The 20,443-nt window shown below is 40.8% G+C and overlaps 1 protein-coding gene across 1 annotated transcript in view; it reads right to left on the bottom strand.

The window, feature by feature from the left end:
* The window catches only part of ANKRD55 (ankyrin repeat domain 55), a gene marked incomplete at both ends in the record, with an annotated part of 46,003 nt that extends 26,181 nt beyond the window's left edge, over positions 1–19,822 (bottom strand). Inside the window, 6 exon segments of the mRNA XM_082301694.1 lie at positions 1,052–1,180; positions 4,750–4,810; positions 8,463–8,572; positions 10,642–10,772; positions 12,627–12,749; positions 19,783–19,822. Of these exon segments, the coding sequence (XP_082157820.1) occupies positions 1,052–1,180; positions 4,750–4,810; positions 8,463–8,572; positions 10,642–10,772; positions 12,627–12,749; positions 19,783–19,822 (594 nt within the window).
* Positions 19,823–20,443: the final 621 nt, after the last annotated feature.

Here is a 20,443-nt window from a genome sequence, read left to right as displayed (position 1 = left end):
AAACTTTTGAAATAATACCAGTTGCAGAGATCAAAATATACCTCTACTTCAGAAAAAAAAAAAAAAAAAGCCTATTATATTTACCATCTTTGTGAGGCTGTGGTTGAAGGAAACAGATTATTTGCTCAGAGGTCCTTACCCTACCCCCCCCCCCCCCCCCCCCAATAACAAATATAGTATATGGAAGTTCAGAGATTTTAAATTTCTTTGTTGACACCTCTTTTAAGAAGAGCAAACTTAGACCAAAAGATAAGGATGCAAATATTTGGTCATTGTACGAAAATGTGGCTGGATTTCTGTGTGAGTTCTATTTTGGCTTATTTGTTGTGCACGTGATTTGAACATCGATACTGGAATCTGCTATGGCAAGTGGGCAAGTTAAAACATACAATTTCATCTGGGCAGTTTTCTGCAGTAAACTAGGAAAGCCAGTAAATTATGCTGTGCTTTAGATCACTTACTAACAATTACATAATACAGTTTTTAATGTCACATTAAACCTATATGGTTTGTTTCTCTAATGATGGCCTCAGTGTTTGACAATGTTTTTTTGCATATGAGATAGGAACGTACAGCTCAACAGAAAATGTGTTTAGCTCCATGTCTTCCCCAGTCTCCAGAGAAGTAGGGTCTCAACCCTTCAGCTAATTATTTCACAGCTGTATCTCTTTAAATGTGTTTTAACTTGTGTTTCCATTATTTTATTCCCAAAGGCCTTTGGCAAGACTATTTAAGCTGCTGGTTTCTGAAACCCTGATTTAGTGAAAAAAATTAGGCATGAGTTCAATATGAAGCATACACATAGTCCCACTGAGCTGAATGAAAACTTTAGGGCAACAAGGCAAAGCCGATATTGAGTATGCTTTGGTCTCCAAAGAAGATGCTAGATCCTTGATCCATACCCACTGGCAAAATGCTGGGGCTTCATGGGCATTCTTAGCATCCAATTTCCTTGTTCCACATCCCCAGCTATATCCTTAGGAGTATTTAGGACACCACAATAGCCAAGTCAGCTCAATAAACATCCCAGTGGGACCATGGTGTGGCTCACCTGTACTGCCCAGTGCAGAGCTGTTTTGAAGTCCTTGTCCACCAGAGTTGGGTCTGCTCCCTTGTGCAGCAGAGTCTGTGTGTGCTGGGGTCTGTTGTGGAATGCAGCCCAGTGGAGTGAAGTCATGCCCTGTAAGCCACAAACCCAGAGGGCAAATTATTGTCACTCACAGGAGCACCCTTCAAATCTTTAAGGGCTAGGCAGCCCTTAAGCCATCCAGGGTGGACAAACTCTTCCCTCGTCACCTTGATTTGAAATAGTAGCAGCTTCTGAATAAGTGGAGTCACCAGGGGGAACCAAGCAATTAGCTTTTTGGAATTATTATAGAAAATGGATACAAATACAAATGCTACCTCCATACATGCCTATAGCCTGTTATAAAAAGCCTGTGGTGAGGGCAACGATAGCTGGGAGACAGTTCCTCACTGCTCAGCTTGGATCCTGTGAGAAAAGCCTGGTTTAGACTGGTGCTTCAGCATTACACAGAGTGATGTTTATGTTTTATCTTATCTTTGATCCAAAATAAATATCATAAGCTAGTATTGCAGCACTAGTCAGCAAGCTAAAGAACTGACAGAGTGATGTCCACAAAAAAGTCACAATATAAACATCTTATATTTACTCTTCAGGGAGAAAACAAAGCAAATGGTAAGGTATTCACCTGCATTTTCATTACATCTTAGCTGCATCCAGTCAGCAATCAGAGAATTCTTGGCCTATATTTGTACCTTCAGCATTGTTACACACACCTATCTTTTACTCTGTATCCATAATGATTAAGATTCTCTGTATAAATGTAGTCATTTATTGTGCTTCTAAAAAATTGCTGGTGTTTTTCAGGTGTGGTAACATTTTACTTTGGGCAGGTGTTGTTTTCTCTCTTACCAGAAAAATGCATTTCAAGGGTCTTGCCTGATTTCCAAAAGGATAAGAAGCATTAAAAAAAAAAAGGTTGAGTGGAAAAGCAATTAAAACTTGAAGTAGAGCACCATAAAGCTGGCTGGTAACAACCCAGGTAAAGTATGAGCTGTATTGATGCAGACAGCTTATCAGTGCATTAAAGTGGAAGTTATTTGCAGTGATTTTCTGACTAAAAGGTTGAATGCCTTTACATTCATTTCTCTCAATCATCACGTATCTTGTAAGACTTTTAAGTTCCCATGTGGCTTAAGTATGGGTGATAACACAACAGAGCAGTTGAATGAGAGCAGTTTTGGTTTTACTTAGCGTTTGCAAAGCTTAATCATGGGGGTTTCAGTTTTGTGAAACCAAAATTGAGGGTAAACTCCTGCACCAACGAAATTAATGGGAGCTCTGACATTGATGTCAGTAGACATGGGTGACTTAGTACTGTTGATGGACACACATTATCTGTGAGTGCCATTATCTACAAGGCTTCAGTGATTTCCAGCTGGGAAATGAGTACTTGTCACTAGTCCTGGAGAGCAGAAAAATCACTGAAGAAGGAGAAACTACGGTTTCTTTCTGTCATCCTTTCTCAGTCTGTTGGTATGGCCAAAGAAAAAATCCTTGAAAAATCAACTTTCTCTCTGTTTCTACTGCGGTAGCCAGCAGAATCAGCTGTAACATAGAATGTAAAACTGCTGATAGTTTTCAAAGATCTCTATAGTACAGTGATAAAACTCAGCGAGGTCAGTAGCAGGTGCTTAGTGTAAAAATACAAGAAACAAGGCTTGACAATATACTGCCACCTAATATTTGGTAATTAGACTAAAGAATTCCTATGACAACCAGCGCTTCAGAGGGTAATGATGCATTTTCTGAAAAAGAAAAAAAAAAAGATTTTCATTTTCTTTGAAACTATTGCCTGATAATTTTTATAGATGTCCCCGTATTTTCATATGCAAGAATCCCAGATCAGTTAATAATAATTCTCTTTTCATTTCCATGCAATTTATGATACCATGGGTTTATATCATCCCTCTGTAGTAGTTGCCAAGCTGAAAGTCCTATTATAGTTAGTTAGTTTTAGTTAGCTTGCCCGTGTAAGGAAGTTGCTCTAAAACTATTATCATCTTTGTAGTCCTTTTCTTGTATATCTTTTTTCAGTCTACTCTTGTAGCCATGTGGCTGCACCAAGGATTCAGAGAGAGCTTCCTGTTTTCTTCTCCATTTCCTATCTGATAATTGGTACATTCCACGTGTCCTTTCGGAGCGCCCAATTGAGCAAAGAGCATTGAGCTGCTTATAGCAGCAGCTCATGTGTGTAGACTTTCTGCAGCAGGCAATGACTGCCTAGCCCACAGCATTTGTGCAGAGTGCTACCACCCTGGAGTGGCATCCGTTGGTAGATACACTACTGTTTGTAAGTGGAAGCATGAGAGTGATATCAGAACTGTCAAAGCTGAAGGTCCAGCAGAATACAAGAGGTGAGACAGCCAAACAATTGCACATTCATACAAAATAAGGAGCAGTAGGGGACATAAAAGGACAAAACCCAAGAAATGGGAATGTGAGCAATATAGTGTGACACTTGTTTTGTTCAGATTCAAGGCTTTTACAGGGAATGTTTCTTCACATTGTCATCTCACAGGCTTAACTAATAAACCCACAGAAAGACACAGTTGTGGAAGCTATGAAACCTCCAGGTGTATTTCTTACTGTTTACGTGTTCATGCATTCATCAAGGTGTTTTTCTCAAGTGTCAAATGAGAAAACAGAAGTGTTTTACTTATGCCAAGAGAACAGCTCTATTAGTTTCAAACATTTATGAGGATCCACATTTTTCGGAAAACATGAGTATTCAGGGCTTAGTACTGACACTTGAACAAATATATTGTCAGTGCCAAATAACAATGAGATGGACTAAAAGTTCCAAATTGCATGTAGCAGTGCATTACAGCAAAATATTATGAAACAATGATCCACAGTTCCACACAATTCATTAGCAACATATTTCTACAGCAAGACAAAGCATATATATCTGGTTTAGGGTGTTGTGAGCAGGTTCTACAACTTTTCAGTGGATAAGAAAGAGGACAAATTAACAGCCCTCTGGCCATTCTGGCGCTGTGGAACAGAGACACATTCTTGAGCAACTGTTAGAATGAAGAGAAACATATGAAAAGACACTCAGAATCTCTCTTGTGTCTTGGCTTCTCTCTTTGGAGAAAAACATGGGAAGTTAACACTCTCCTATGTATGCTATATATACATGCAGGACATGATTTCATACGGAAGACAACAGCACAAATTTTTGTGCTTCCATGACTGTTCTGTGTAATGCTGGCTCTCTGATCAAGGATCAAGGAATCATAGACTGGCTTGGGTGGGAAGGGACCTTAAAGATTATCTGGTTCCAACCTGCCTGCCATGGGCAGAGACACCTTCCACTAGACCAGGGTGCTCAGAGCTCCATCCAGCTGGGCCTTGAACACTTATGATTGGTAAAGGTGAAGATTTGGTCCAGTGTCTAACTTCAGAAGAATCAAGGGCAATTATTGTCTTGACAAATGATTTAAGAGATGGATTCAAGGTACCTCATAGATGGCTGAATACAGAGAAGGTTTATTAGCCTACGGGTACATAGTATATAGAAGGAAAAATGAGATAGTACTTTGCAGAGTTCAGCAAAAGCGTTATAGAAATTTTTGGTAGTGTGAAGTCCCACTGTAAAATTGAATGGCTTCTATGCCCTCAGTTCAAGGGATTGTGACTTGAAGCACAAGCTCACTTACCTCATTGTCCTGATGATTAATTTCACTAAGATTTGACTGCTGCAGAAGCACGCTCAGAAGCCTGTGGAAGCAATGATATAATCAGTGTGCTGTACTCCTGACTAAACCTGAAAAACTGACAGTTTTTTAAAAACCAAAATGTGCAATTTCATGAAAAATCAGTATTAGTGACGGGCACAGGTCAGTATCTTAGGTTTGAGCTTTGTCATATGAGAAAAACAAATAGGACTTTATAGCTTATGGTAACAAGAGAAGTTTGGAGCTTGGAATCAAAAGAAGATCCACTCGGAATAACTCCTGTGCTGATTGCCAGGCTAGAATCAGAATGTATAATACTATACGTGTGTGTAGTTTTTGGTAGCTTAGCAATTCACTGTCAACCTATTTTATAATGTCCAAAAATAACAGAAATGCCAGCTTCTGTAAGGATTTTTCACTCTGTTTAAATCTCAGAATAATGTGATGTAGTGTACACAATTCTGGGTGTGTGGGTGTATATGTGTATAAGCATGCTTGCTGGATGTTTACACACACAAACCCCAATATTTTACAAGGCCTTACAGTATGTCTGCTGGAATAGGGCCATTATTGTGGCATAAAACATAGAAATGCATGTGTTCACATTTTACAGAATATTGGACTACAAACACTCCCCTCTGGTGGAGGGAACAATAAAGTATGAATGAAATATTATTCAAGCACAATATTTTTAACACTTCATGGATTTTGATTTTCTTTTCCTTTTGGTATCTTGTGAAGATGTTCTGAAATCACTATAGGTTTGGCAAAGATGGCTGTATTTTATAGTAGGATGCGAAGTGTTTGGATGATGGACGTGGCTGGACGATGGAAATGAAAAACACTATCAAGTCATATGCTGTAACAAAGCCAATCCTAACATGAATGTACAGTTCTTATGATTCCAGCAAAAGGAAGGATGTATCCTCAGTGGATCATTGTGCAAACCTGTGGCTCACCTGAAAGTGGGAATTTGCTATAAACCTTCACAACCTGGACATTAAGAACACATGCTGTTTAGCAAGGAAAGTAAAAGATGATGAAGAAAAAAGAAGGAAAGCTGATAAATGTAAAGGTAATGCAGAAACGAATGTATAAAATCCTGCATTTATTCCCATGCAGAGGAGACTGAATGAAAATCTTTTGCTGCTTTTTATCTTCAGCCACTTCCAGTGTATTTTCTGGATTGAACCATGCTCAGGTGTGTGCATTAGATGAAGTTGAGAATGCTGCATGTCAAATTTGTTCTTCCCTACAGGTAACAAAGAACTAGATATGTAAATTATTCAAAAGAAGATATTTACAGTTGCTTAGGGATGATTTTGGTAATTCTGCAGGTGAAAATTTTATCTATAGGTAACATCTTCCTCAGGTGTTCAGAGTCCAAATTTAGGGTTTTTATAAAGCAGAATGAAGAGGGTGATGATTGGGCAGATCCCAGGATAGGGATTTTGCTTTGATTTCAAATCCATTTGCATATGGATACAAATTCTTCTAGAAAAGAGGTATTACACCTCCTTTTCTAAACTGAGTCATATTATAGGAACTCTGAAAAGGATGACACTAGAATTTCTGTGATTGGTTTCGTGAAAGTTTGTAGAAGTGAAGAAAGATTCTGTGGTTATTTAGCAAAATTACTCAGAATCTCAGAAATTCAGTGTCTGAAAACAGGTCTTGGTAAATATCAACTAGCGAGGAAAACGGAAGTGAGATATCATGCTTGTAAAGCCCATTTATCACATAGTTTTATAATCTGATACAGGGCTCTGTGGTTCAGCTCCAGATATGATCAATGAAACCACTGTGTGTGAAAGAAATCTAATTATTTTACTAGAATCTTTATCACTGATAAACTTTGACTCCGTTACATCATTAGACCATTATGGCAACTTAAGTGCTACCATTTAAATATGTAGATATCCAACCATGCAGCTGAGGTTTCTCTGATATCTACTCTTAAAGGCATAGATCAGCAATTGATTCTCCTTCCACCTTGCCTGTTAGGCTCCGTAGAAAGCACTGGAGCACATAAATCAATTATCAAATCGATACATGAACTGTCTCTCTTTCCATGCTGCATCCAGCATGTGAGGTTGCAGCAGTGGACTGCCAGCTTTCAAATATAGCTGCAAAAGCATTTCATAACTATCCATTGGATATTCTCTTTAGGCAATGACATAGGATTCAAGGGAGTGACAACAACCATGGAAAAGCCTCCCCCCGTCAGCGCTCCAGGCCTGTGTCTGGGCATGGGGCAAACCCAGTGGGAATAGAGAGGAAAAGCAAAACTGTGTAAAGCAAAGAAAGGTCTACCTGTATCCATGGAGAACATGAAAAACATTCAGGGGAGCCAGGGTGCTCCTGGTAGAGTAGATTAATGTAGTGTTCCCTTTCAAGTAGCAGCATGTGTGGTGTTGTACAAACATTCTCTTCTTTCTGTGTTGGCTTTGTTTAATGATAGTGACCTTTTTTTTTGCAGAAATCTCAAATTATTCCCTTCAAGTGATGCATGAAAAGCAAAGATAATGTGGAAAATGAATAAAACTATAAAAATAGGCTGGAGAACAAGATCAGCAGAAATGGCCAGATGTCTGGGCTGGTTCAATATGGTTACAGCAACAAAATCGTAGACTCAGTGATTAAGTCACATGAACACACTGCATGTACTGAAAGCTTTACCTATTTCTAATGTCTTCCTTTCTGGATACAAAAATGCTGCTAGCAAGGATTTTCTTGCTGTTTTCTAAGTCCGTGAGAGACTCTTCTCTCTCACAGGAGATAGTAGCAGAGTTCTGTAAACAACCAAACTCCTGCAACCTTGAGAAGCCTTGTTTATGGTATAGTAGAAAAATATTTTGACAATGGATGTTTTAGGATTTTAGCCAATCACCCCCAAGGAGTGGCTGATCCTTGTCCAATTAGATTATGAAGAAAAAAGTCTATAAAAGAGTTTGTAACATAATTAAAGAAATCAATCTTGCTGCACAGTTCCGGCCTGCTGGATCTTCTCTCCTTCTCCCTATGGCTGCGGGACAGAGTAATATACCCTAGGGCATTTTAATGTTCCTATACCTTCAGGCATGATTTACTTAGGGGAGATTTTTGAGTGAATTTGTTCAAATGTACAAATCAAAATTTATTAAACCTTCCTATTGTCACAGGCTGGAATCAGACAAAGAGAATATTTCTTAAGAGTTCTTGTGAAGACACTCTGTTTCTGTTACTCTACCTTCAGTAAAAGTAGTTAAAAATGAGCCAGACCACCAATCCTTAACTTCCCCTTTATGGGAGGGGTTTTCAGAGAGATTGTCTTGTGGAAAACTTTTCTCACATTTACCATACTACTCAGAGGAGAAGTCCAGAGAAGAAGTCTTGAAATATTTCATGTGGGTAGGTGACAGAAAGGTAGTTGGGCAGGGGAAACACAGGGGTTCAACCTCTGTTACAATTATTTTTACTCCTCCAGCTATTGCAATCTTAAACCAGGCTCCTCACTTTACCTGGACATCGACCTCTGGTACACAAATATTGTGCAATGTTTTTCCTCCTCTCTACCTGCTTCATGGTAACCACTAAACAAAGATGCAGGTCACAAGTGTAGCTGCCACAGCTATTATTCCTAATGTGGGGTCTCCTTGGGTTGCTGGCTACCTGTGAGATTCAGCCAGCAAAAGGTGTGGGAGCCAGGCACATACCTCACATCAGGCTCTGCGGTGGCAGCATGCAGTGGCAACCTCCCGTTCTTGTCAGGTATGTTCTGCTTAGCACCATTCCTGAGCAGGCTGACACAGCCTTCTAGCCAGCCCTAAAAAAGAAATTAGAGCATATCAAAGAAGAAAGTAAAATGTGTAAGGCCAGATCTTTTCTTGTTGGTGCTGGCATTCACATGTGACTGTAGCCATTTCTGGCAGCAGAGGAACTGGACTTTTTTTCCTCAGTAGAGGGTTCTCAGCACTGAGAGTAGTTCCCCTTTGTAGTCTGGGTCTCAAACTATGTTGGTTGTTCATTTCTCTGAAAAGGTGTTTCATTTACATAGTATTTTGTTTGTTTGCTTTTGTTTTGGTTTTTTTTTCCCTGCAGCTGTGGCAAGCACTAACAGTGTGTAAAAATCTGGTAATTCCTGTATTGCTAGCAAATACTACACATATTCTTACATGTGAATTCAATCATGCTAGATCAAACCAAGAACATGAGCACTCAATCTCATTTCATTTGTGAGATTTTAGCAGGGATGGCAAATCAATGATAAAAAGCCTTAGAGTGTGGTCTTATAAATGTTGTTGCAGAAGTTTGTATTAGTGGCAATGCTAGACTGAAAATAGCACCAAAACATCTGGGATGAATCAGTTCTTGGACTAAAACCTTCTATTGATCACCTCCACATAAAAGCAAGTAAACAGTCTGGTTGTGACTGCATGAATCTTTCAGCATATACTTAAGTCTAAACAAAATCAAGCATGAGTTTAAGTGTTTCTTTAAAACCTCAGCAGGCAATTGATTAAGATCATTCCCTCCCATATGAGCTATTTTGGATTGGCATTATGAGCATTTCTGAGGAAAATGCGGGGAATGGTGGAATCAGAACATCCCTTTTGGAGTTCTTGGTGGAAGTACAAGGCCACCAAGTCCCACACGCAGTCTTGACTGTGCAACTCTCTTGAACTCATTTGTGTGGACAGACATCACAGCTGAATTCTCTCTGGACCTCTGGTTACATCCCTCAGAGAAACAGAAATGGAAATTTAGAAGCCTGGGTGGTTTAAATCTTTTCCAGTCTTTTCTTTTTTTCCAAAGAACATTTTTTCCCCTCCGGGAAAAGAGGAAGGAAAAAAGGAGCATGACACTTATTATGGATTTTTTAAAAATATCTCGCAGAGGAAATATTTGTTCTCAAGTAAGTGGGGCATGATCCTTGCACTGGATGGGACTGCCTGTTTTGTTATTTTCTACATTTATTTTCTGGCTGAATATTGCATAGCTAAGCAGGAACATTGTTTTTGTCCTGAATTTTCAGGAAGAAACTAGGTGCAAGGTATGTCATTTAATTAGGCTGCCACAGTGTCTGTTTAAATGGGCTGGCAGTCATCCAGCTTAACTCATACTATGCAGCATGGCTGGACACTCCTTCCTTTCTGTCCGATTAATAACGGAAGCCCAATCTGCTCGGCTAACTTGGTCCCCATTCTCTCTCTGAAACCTGAATTACCTCCAGCAAGGAGTAGAAGACTAAGGAGAAGAGGACCATCCTTGTTGCTTCAGATAGATTCTGAAGTACAATTCCCTTCCCAAATGTCTCGGTGGGATGTCTGCCCCTCCTGCCACTTGCATGTAGGTTGATCAGGGGACTGGATTGTTTATGATCTGAACAAGTGCCCCAGCACCTGCAGCACCCTGAACTTCAGTTCTCAGCCTGGCCATCCAAAGTCCAGGACCACAGCGAAAAGAAGCAATGCCCTGGTTCATGTGGTGTGCAGGAACATATGCCTGCTGACCATCAGAATTTGAGACAGGAAAGCCCTCACCTGAGCATAAATATCTAATGCTGACTATGCAAGGGGGAGAAGTCAATCTGCCTATTAAGAGGGAAATTTCCAGTGCATAGAAAAAATTTTTTCTTGTGACATCCTCATATCATGCACTGATTTTACAACCCAAAAGAGAAAGGACACTCTGACAGGAGTATCTGACAGGAGTCCTCATCCTCTTGTAACAATCATTGCTCCAGGTTTGCATCGTAGTAAAGTTTCAAAACCAATTCCACTGTTGTCTAGAACTAAATGTCTCGCACTTTTTTTTTCTGTAGTATAAGCAGAAATCTTATTTGGTCTGCACATTTACTCCCTTCCTCCATCTTTGTCCCCCAAGTCTTGGTACCAAATATGTTGCCAGAGACAGACTGGTACGTCCACAAGCATCTTGAGTATTAATATTGGCTCCCATCTTCAACAGAAGCTTCACTGTATCAACCTGGCGTCCTGACACAGCATGCATCAAAGGTGTGCAACCTGGGGAAGAGAGCCAAATTTATTTTACAATTTTGTTTTGTCATGTTTATAAGATACAGTTTCTTATTTTCTAATGTTAACACTGGCAAGTTAACAAATCCTTTCTCTGACAACCGTCCAATAGTTGTACTCAGCTTTTTTTAGACAGGAAGTAACTGCTATGCCAGTCACTGACCACTGATTTTAAAAAGAGCATGACTATATTAGCAAAAGCTTTGCCTCATTAACTGTGCTTTTGGAGGGAAAAGTGCTTTTCTGTTCCCAAAATGAACTTTTGGTTTTGTACACCATTCTGGAGGCTAATATTCTTCAGAATGACTAGTAGACAGATGGTGCTTGTCTAATTTTCTCAAAACCCAGCTTCATTCTGTCTGTGTATTCAAAAGACTTGCGAAATCAAGCGGTGTCCCTTGCAAAGGTATAAAAGTGTGAGTTGCCCTTTATGCAGAGAAAACTTAAAAAAAGGATTTGGTCTAGGACATTTTATTTCCTGTTTTGATAAGAACTTTTTTTAATATCCTGCAAAAATTTTCAGTTTTGTAAAACCCCTGAAATCTACATTTAAACCTAATAATCAAATTTCTTCATGAAGTATAGTATTTAATTGCTTCCTTTTCCTTCCATTCTGTTAACTGCTGAAAAACAGCAAGAGATTTTCCTGCGGAATCTGAAAAAGCAATTTAAAGTTACTAGGCTGGGAATAAACATGATTATTAGAAACTATAAGACTATTAGAAACTTCATATATAGTTGAAGTATAATTATTCTTACTGGACTCAATGAGATTGCTGAGGAAATGTGCTACTCAACCTGAGGTCATGCAGAGCCTGACAGAAGTGCAAGATATGAGCTGTATGTTTTGTGTTGCAAAACTGGTCTTAAGTTACATTTGCATGGACAACCTAGGAAACAAGTTAATTCTGGAGATGAATACTTCTGTTTGCTGACCAAACCATCTCCACCTACTCCACCCACCTTTTATACCTAGTCTCTCCCATTAACGAACTGGACTGGGAGCATTTTGTCTTGAGTAAATTTTCCCTACTAACCAGCAGATGTTTTAAAGATAACAGTTAGAATGGCTTGTTTAAAGTGTAAGAAAAATTGGTAGCTTGGTACAAGCTGTTAAAGATTAGAAAAGACAGTGTTCATAGAAGAACACTGCAATTAAAAAGAATTTTTTAAGAATTTAGAAAGGCCTTTATAAGAAACTGCAATTAAAAAAATACTTCTGACAAAAAAAAGGTTATTCTTGAGAACAGCCTCCAGAGGTCTGTGGTTGTTATTCACTTAGGAAACACATGCATAGAAAACCCAGCCAATGTACAATAATTTGTAATAACATTAAATAGTAACTTGAACACAAAATGAGCACAGCCTGACAGATAAAACAGATCATTTAGATCATTGCAGACTGTATAACCAATCATTTGGCAAAAAGTTACTTGACAAAACCATTCATACTGTGACTGTACACCTACTGTAACCTTTGCTTTAGAGATGTGCAGAATGTATGTCATTTGGCATTGGTAAAAACATTCTTTTTCCTCCCCTGAAATGCCAACAGTTTCTCAGCATCTCCCTAAATATGATAAACTAAATTAATGGTAAAGTACTCTCTAATTATAGCAAAACAGCTTATTTGTAATCATATAAAAATATCTTACAATTATAGGGGGAAGGAATTATCCAAACTGTGCATTTCCAGTGGATGTTCCAACGAAAAACTCAAATTTCCCATATTCTGCTACTAAATATAATTTGTTGAACACAAAAATAATAATAAAAAACCAGAAAGTTTAATTGCAAGCTGAAGCAACAGATCTCCTGAGAACAAGCTCGGCTTTTATTTACCCTCTCTGTCACAAGACTCCAGGATGGAAGGATCCTCTCGGATCACTGCAGTCAGGGTGTTCACATCCCCATTAGCTGCTGCTTGGTAAACCACAGCCAAGTCGATCTCTTCTGCTGCATCAGCTGCAGAGAAGGAGCACGTCCATGAGTAAGCAGAGAGCAAGTACAAGCGATAAACAGTGAAAATTATGACACTTGTTTAAATGGCTGAGTAACTTGGAGTGGAACAAAGTGTATCTAAACAGCACTGTGGTTTTTGTTAGTCATCTGAAACTTGCTTTTCATCATAACTTCTTCCAAAAACTTTCCAACATAGACACTCAAAGGACTTAAGAAAAATTCTGGAAAGTTTCCACTTCTTGTAAGAAATCATACTAATGTAACATGACTTGAGAAAAAAAATGTAATAACTGAACTAGCTCTTAGTATTTCTGGCTGCACTTTTAAGAGATAGGACGAAATCAGGCCCTAGGTGTTTTCAGTTTCAGTGTTATTCTTGCACCAGTCAGAAGATGGAGGCTTTTCACTTCCCTGCAATGTCCAAGGGAATTCTCTTCTTGGGAGAGTAAGCTTCTGGCAGCAGTGGTTTGTGTTGATAATTCCTGCAAAAAGGAAAAGTGGACTATTGCTTTGAACCCAGGAGAGGTTTATTTTGTCTGGCAGCTACAGTGTAAGTTATTATTTAAAGCAGATGCCTTGCAGGACCTGTTCTGGAACATTCCTCAGACTTTTCTTTCTAGAGGAAATAATAGCGATGTTCTCTTTGCTTCCTTGCTTTTCACTTCCTTTCAGACTGGTCATCCCGTGCTCCACATGCTTCAAGTGGACCTCTTAACTCTAGGAGTCGAAAAGTAGATTTTTTGGTGCAGGGTCAAATCTGATGTTATGGTAAAATGCTCTAGATATGTATTGTTGGTCAGAAACAGTCTTATGTTTCTGATCCCTATTAACTCGAAAAGAAGTACAGCTGCAGTGAGCTGTACTGTTCACAATGGCTGAGGGTCTGTTCAGGTCTAACCCCAGATGCCTCCAATGCTCAATCACTGTCCTGACCCTTGTGGGGTGGGAAGGAGAATCAGAAAATGGTAAAAATGGTGGGTTGATATAAGAACAGTTTAATAATTGAAATAACACATCATCATCATCATCACAACAACATCATCATCATTAATAATTCTAATAAAATGAGAGAGAGAGATGAATAAAACCGAAGAAAGGCAAGTGATGCACAATACAGTTGCTTGCCACCTGCTGACCAACTCCCCGCCTGTCTTCCTGCAGCTCCCCCCCCGTTCACACCCTGGCCATGTTGGTCTGTGTATGGAATATCCCTTTGGCCAGTTCAGGTCAGCTCTCCTGGCCATGCTCCCCCAGCCTCTTGAACACCTGATTGCTGCAGAGCACAGGACACTGAAATGTCCTGGATTTAGGGTGAGCACTAATTAGGAACAACTAAAACTGCACTGTGTTGTCAACATGAGTCTCTTACTAAATGCAAAATACAGCACTGTATTGGCTGCTAAGAAGAAAATTAACTGTATTCCAGGCTACACCAGGACAGGGTCAGAGCTTTAGAACATATTACTTGTCCAGCCACTGCACTACATTGTTAGCTGGAGAAAATGCCTAAATCACACTAGGGAGTTGATCAAAGGAAAGACAGATTAAGTGACTGTTGACTTATCTGTACTGTCAAATTGTACTGTACAAATCTGTACTTCTGCAGATAGCATGACTCTGTAAGCTGTGCAAAAAAAGGTGAGATAGTTTAAAGAGCATTTGAAAAGTTAGTATAAAGCATTAACCATAATCAATTATATTTGTAACACATTGGTAGAAATTATATTTTAAACATTGTCATTATATTTTTAAGTGAAAAAAGATCTTTAAATATTAGCCACACTACTCACGTTGTTATCAGATGTTGTCTCAGGTGAACCTGCGTGAGCTCTATGCTGGGCTTTACAGCCTAGCCTAATTCTCCACATGACCTTATCTCACTGGGTGCAATCAGCACTCTGGACTTCAAAATTTGGCTGCCATGGAAACACAATCGGCTCTTACCCTGCAATAGGTTAGTCTGTCAAAGCTGGAACTCTATTTGTGGGCTTGGGAGAATTAAAAAGCTGATGTTAAATCTGCCTTTGTCACAGATTTCCTCTCCATTGCTCTTCAACTAAAGAGAATCTAATTTATTTTCTTTCTTCTAACTGGTATTTTAAATTACACACCTCATTAAATTTGTGAATAAAAATGTTAACTTGATTTTTATTCTGTTGATGGATCTATTGCTGAGGCAACTGTTCATTTGGCTCAGAAGGTTTGTCCTGTGGGCCTGGGAGATGCAGAGAGATGAGGAGTCATTGCCTCTGGAGAGTCATCATCAGTGACCAGTACATGAAAAAAAGAAGTGACTTTACCACCAGTCCAGTTAATGTATTTCCTTATTATGTCAGACCTGAAGATGCCTCTCACAATTGGTACACTCAACAAAAACATATTAATGACAAGCTCAGGTCTGAGTGGTTGATTGCTTGTGTTGCGCCTCTTGTCCAGTCTCTGGAGGTACCAGGGGGTACCAGCCCTGAGCACTGGCACAGCTCCTCTCACGGCTGCTGTTGTGTACAGCTGTGCAGGTTTTGTGTGGGTATGGTACAGAGAAGATGCTGCTGGCAGTGGGAAAGAAATCTTTAGATGGGCTGAGGCAGACAGTGAATCAAAGGGGCCCTCACCTCCTTTGATGTATTACATGTGTAAATTTTGTACTCTTTTTTTTTTGCCTTGTAAGTATTGTTAAGTATTCCTACTGTGAGTCAGGAGCAGAGAAATCCAGCCACAAAAGGAAAATCTCCATCTCCTGAGCAGAGCAGTTGCTTACCTGGAAGGCACTGTGGCAGGAAGATGAGGACAAGGGTGCACTCCTTCATGTGGGTCTCTGAGTATCTCTGCCCTTCTTCCCCTAGATAAAACCAAGACACGTCCCCTTTGCTTGTGCTGGGCTCAGTTTGCTTTCCCCAGAGCAATTGTCCTTTTGTATGAGGAGAGGAAGTAAAACATGGATGGATGGATGGATGGATGGATGGATGGATGGATGGATGGATGGATGGATGGATGGATGGAGTGATGGATGAATGGAGTTTTGCCCCTGCCCCTTCTTGCAGAACACAGGCTCCCTTCCTGTGAAACGATGGTGGCATAAAGGCCACAAAGATTCACACTTCCCCACCCATGAGTCCTAGCTACCAGAGCAAGGAGATGCAGGTGGAGCAGGCTGTCACCCTGCTGGTGAGGGAGCCTGGGCCAGGAGGAATGGATGAGTGCCTATGTTGTGCATCTGAATAAAGAAGACTGACACAATTTCCATTTCTGTAGGGTGACATAACTTCAAGTGGGGTGTCTTTAACATGGCCTGTATGACTGTGGATGGGGTGTGAGAAGGAAGACAGATAAATGGTCTTCTGACGCTTCACATGACAGGAAGCAGAAAATGCTGGGAGAGCTTGGATGTCGTTTGTGCTGGATGCACTTGGCTCCAGGTGAACAGCAAGACCACTTCATCTTCCTCCAGCTTACCCTGTCAAGGAATGAAGAAGTAGGGGCGCAAAGCTAGTAGGACATTTATTTTTGAAGACACCTTCCTGGGCAGAAGAGGAATGGTTCAGAGAGTGGGCATTTTGCAGAAGGCAACAGTGAAGTACTGAGTGCTTGTGTCCCCTGCTCTGTGAGCTTTCCCTGCTGGGAGCTTGGCTGTGGCTGGGGCACGAGCACCATGTGGCATAAAAGGATTGTGAACAGCCAAATGCCTGACTCTTCACCTTCTAGTGTGGTAGAGTTACTCCATCATTATCTTGCTGTTCTATAAATGCCAGTAGATACTAGTCCCATTTCAAATACATTTTACATTTTATTTTGGAGAGTTGCTATGCTACTGGGGAAGCTGTCAGATTCAGAAAGGCAGAAGATCCATTTAGGAGCTTGTGTATAGAGAAAGGCAGGGGAGAAACTGCAGGCTGACAGTAGTGGTATAGAAAGGTCTGGAAGAAAAGACTAAATGACATAGAGGGTGGTGCTAAAATCCTCAGAAACAATCAAAGTTAAACACCAATCTATCTGAAATAAGCTGCAGTGTTTTAAGAATGCATCACTTCTTCAAGGCAAAGTAGTTTTCTTTTGGTCAGAAAAGGGGGTATATAAAGAGAGATACAGAATGATCACAGGATACAGAGCAATGAAATTGTGCTTCTCATGACATTAATTCTCCTCTGACTGTACTATGGAGAATGCATGTTTTACAGAATTTGTGATGTTGCCTGATGTGTTGTTTTGCAAAGTGCACAACAGAGGCACATAAGTGCATGCTTTCTAGAGCATTGGATTTTTAAGTTCTAAATGAATTTGCTGGAGCTTGGTGTACATGCTCTTGACAATGGCTGATTTAGGACTTCCTAAACCACAAGATATTAAAAACTGAAGATGGGAATATAGGATAATTCACGTTCACTGGGAAGAAGAAATATTTAGGCATGTAACCCTCTCTCTCATAATCCCTCTTGTCTCCGCCACTAGCCAAAGGCCATACGTGATTTCCTACACCTTGTTGTCAGGATACAATACTGGGTAGTTTATTTGTTTTCAGCATGTCAGTGTCAAGGGTCAGCGGGAGGTGGATGAGTGCAGTTTTTGAAAACTGTAACTTACTCTCTACTATTGTGTTTTTATTGAGCACTTAACAAAGCAATAATCCCTGTGTGTGCCTGGCTGTGCATGCACCAGGCCTTTGTCTAGCTTCTCTGTTTAATTGGTAAACATTTGAAGCCAGGAACAGCACACATTTATTTAAACAGCACCAAGCATTTAGGAGGGAAGGGGTTTCTGGTGCTGCTTGCCCTCTGTAAGTCCCACCCATATTGCTGTTACTATTGTAAGTATTATAAGATATTATTGAGCAGTACCATAAGACATCTTGCAAAGAGACTGTGTGATTTTCAAGTTTGGAATGCTGGGGTTTTATTTTTATTTGTAGTTGGGAGAGTCTTCTGATGTGGGGGATGGAGCAAAAAAGGTTTGGGAGGAGAGCGGAATTATTTTTTCAGACCAACAGAGAGTAATTTAGTGTATTTGAAAGATAGTTTGTATTACGCCATTGTTATAAATTGCTGTAATGAAAGACATTCCCCTTTTCCTTGCTGAAAAAATTATGCCTGCTTAACTCAATAACAGACATTAAGATGGTATTTAGACAAAATCCGCTATATACTGTAAGTTTTGAATAGACCATTCTTTACATGGTAACCAATGAGCTCAGTATCCCATTACTGTGAGTTTTGTGCTCCTGCTCCCCATCCACCTCCCACGCAGCTAGCAGGGAAGGCAAGCAGTAAGTCACAAATCACCTAATGAGCAAGCATTCCTGCAGCGCTGGTGAAGCAGAGATGATGAATTTATACTGAAGAGACCTTCTGGCTGGGGAGCTGATGTAGGTGGAGACTGACATGGGGTGCAGATGATGCTGGATAGGAATTAGGATGGGTCAATGTGGAGAGTGGCCTGGCAGCAGGAAGGGGTGCAGATTAGGGGCAAGGGGAGTGACAGGCAGATGTTGCCTCCGAACTCTCTCCATTCTATCTGGATAAACTGGTTAGGGTCTGCAGTCTCCTGCATTGCTTTCTGCCCCCTAAACCATCTGAAGACTTGGCTTTGCCTTCCCCAGCCCTGGTGATATTTCAGCCTCATTCTTGGCACCACTTCCATTGGCTCCCTGGCAGCCATCCCGATGGCACTGAGCATGCAGGGTTTCCCCTCTGCCTCCCCACTCTGAGCCCTACTGGGTTGGCATGTGGCATAGAGCATACTCATAGTGCAGCAGAAGCAGAGGTTGGAATGGCTGTTTGGAGCTGCAGAAGCTCAGTCAGCCCCACAAGTCTGTCCTGTTGGGAAAAGTGCTCCTTGCATCATTCACACATGATTTAGGAGTACCTGTCTCTATTCCTGCAGTACAGATCCCCCTTCTACCACTGCACTTCCCTTTCTCCTTTATACTTGCTGGTAGTAGTTTTTTCTCTCTTGTCCCTCAGTTTTACTTCCCACTAGTCCCCCACTACATGGGGGTCCCAGCTGGGTTGGTGTAAAGCAGTGCTCCCAAGACTTGCTCAGGCTTTGAGTGCTACTGTGGCTGAAAGGCAGCCATAAACCCACCACTTTATAGGGGCTGTATTCGCTTTGGGTTCACCAGGGAAGTGTAGGCAAGCATGAAATACAACCTGTGGCACCCGGCTGCCTAAAGGGCAGTATCTTGTCTTCCTCCTGCTTTCATCTTTTTTCCACACTCAACCCCCTTTACTGTGGGGCCAGCATGGCCAAGTCAGCTCGGATATTTTTCAGGTCTGCACTGCAAACTGTGGCCACTGCACACATACTGTTTGGTAAACCAGCTTAAGGAGAAATTTGTTGCAACATGCATAATCAGGAAATGACAGTGTCCTGCTTTGGGAACATAAAAGGAATGCTGCTACACTTGTAGTGGATTAAGCCATAAGACACAGAAGATTGTATTGGCAAATAAAGATGTGACATTTAACATTTAACTTCAAAATAGACAACAAAGAGACATTTTTATTTCCATACCAACCTTACAATGTAGAAAATCTTTATGTTGGGGATTTTAGTGATATCTTAAATTTACAATTATGGCAATACTCCCCTATACAGCTAAATTCCTAAAGCAAAGTATTTCACTTGTCAGCTTCTAGTCTTTTTAGTGTAGACTTATGAAAACCAGCTGTTCTTAAATTTTTTACTCCATTTTAAACTGCTCTGTTTGGTACTACTACAACTCTTTTTAATGTCTATAACCATAAGAAGACCAATATACAATCTAAAAATAAGTATATAGAATACATCTCTCAGTGCTAAGCATAAGAGTAGCCAGACACTGTTGCTATTCTGCTGAAAATTAAATTTTAGGAATCACTGTAGCAATAGACTGAAATATCCATCCAGCCTAAAACTGATGGAAGAAATTCCTTTACATGAAACCAAAATAAACCTGATCTTTCCCAAAAATTTATGTTACTCATTCTGTCAAGTAATCTCCGTATATTTGCATGGGACGCATTGGAGGACCACAGGATTTTGAAATTAGTAGCAGGTGACTTACCTTTGTGCTGATCAAACACCGATGAGGAACTGAAATCCATTGTGATCTATGTCATTATTTACAACCAGACCAGACAAATGCCAGCTCCAGGTTTTAAGGGCAGAATCTCATATATTACAGTACACAGTGAAACGATAGCTGTCACCAGTCTTCCTCTTAGAGAATTAAACTCGCTTTAGGGCTGCAGGTTGTAGGCAAGGCAAGAGCCTGACGGAAACATTATATTCTGTTATGGACTCTCTTAAAAACGTGCCCCTGGAAGCTTATCTGAGATTCTGAAAAATGCCATGGCTGCAGCGAGTGGAAGTGCCTGCGCGCGGCTCGGGGATGCCGCAGCTCCCGCAGCCCAGCGGGGCTCGGTGAGCGGCCCGGGCTGGCACACGGAGCATGTGCAGAGCTCCAGCGGGTCCAGCGGTCACCCAAGCTCGCCGTGCTGCGGGCCGCCCGCGCCCTGTGACTGACCACAGCCTTGCGGCCACGCTGTCCGCTCTGCACGTCCCTGAGCCCGGCTCGTGAAATGATGCATTCAGGCACCACCTGAGTGAGCACCAGCGCAGAGAACACAAATTCATAGGGCCTTCCCACCTCAGTTTGGTATTACCCAATTACACTTAGTTAAGGTACAATGACGGGACAATAACGGACAGCAAACTACTGCGGC

Source organism: Coloeus monedula (assembly GCF_965178545.1).
Source record: "Coloeus monedula genome assembly, chromosome: Z".
NCBI lineage: Eukaryota > Metazoa > Chordata > Aves > Passeriformes > Corvidae > Coloeus > Coloeus monedula.
This window is presented reverse-complemented; position numbering and strand designations above follow the sequence as displayed.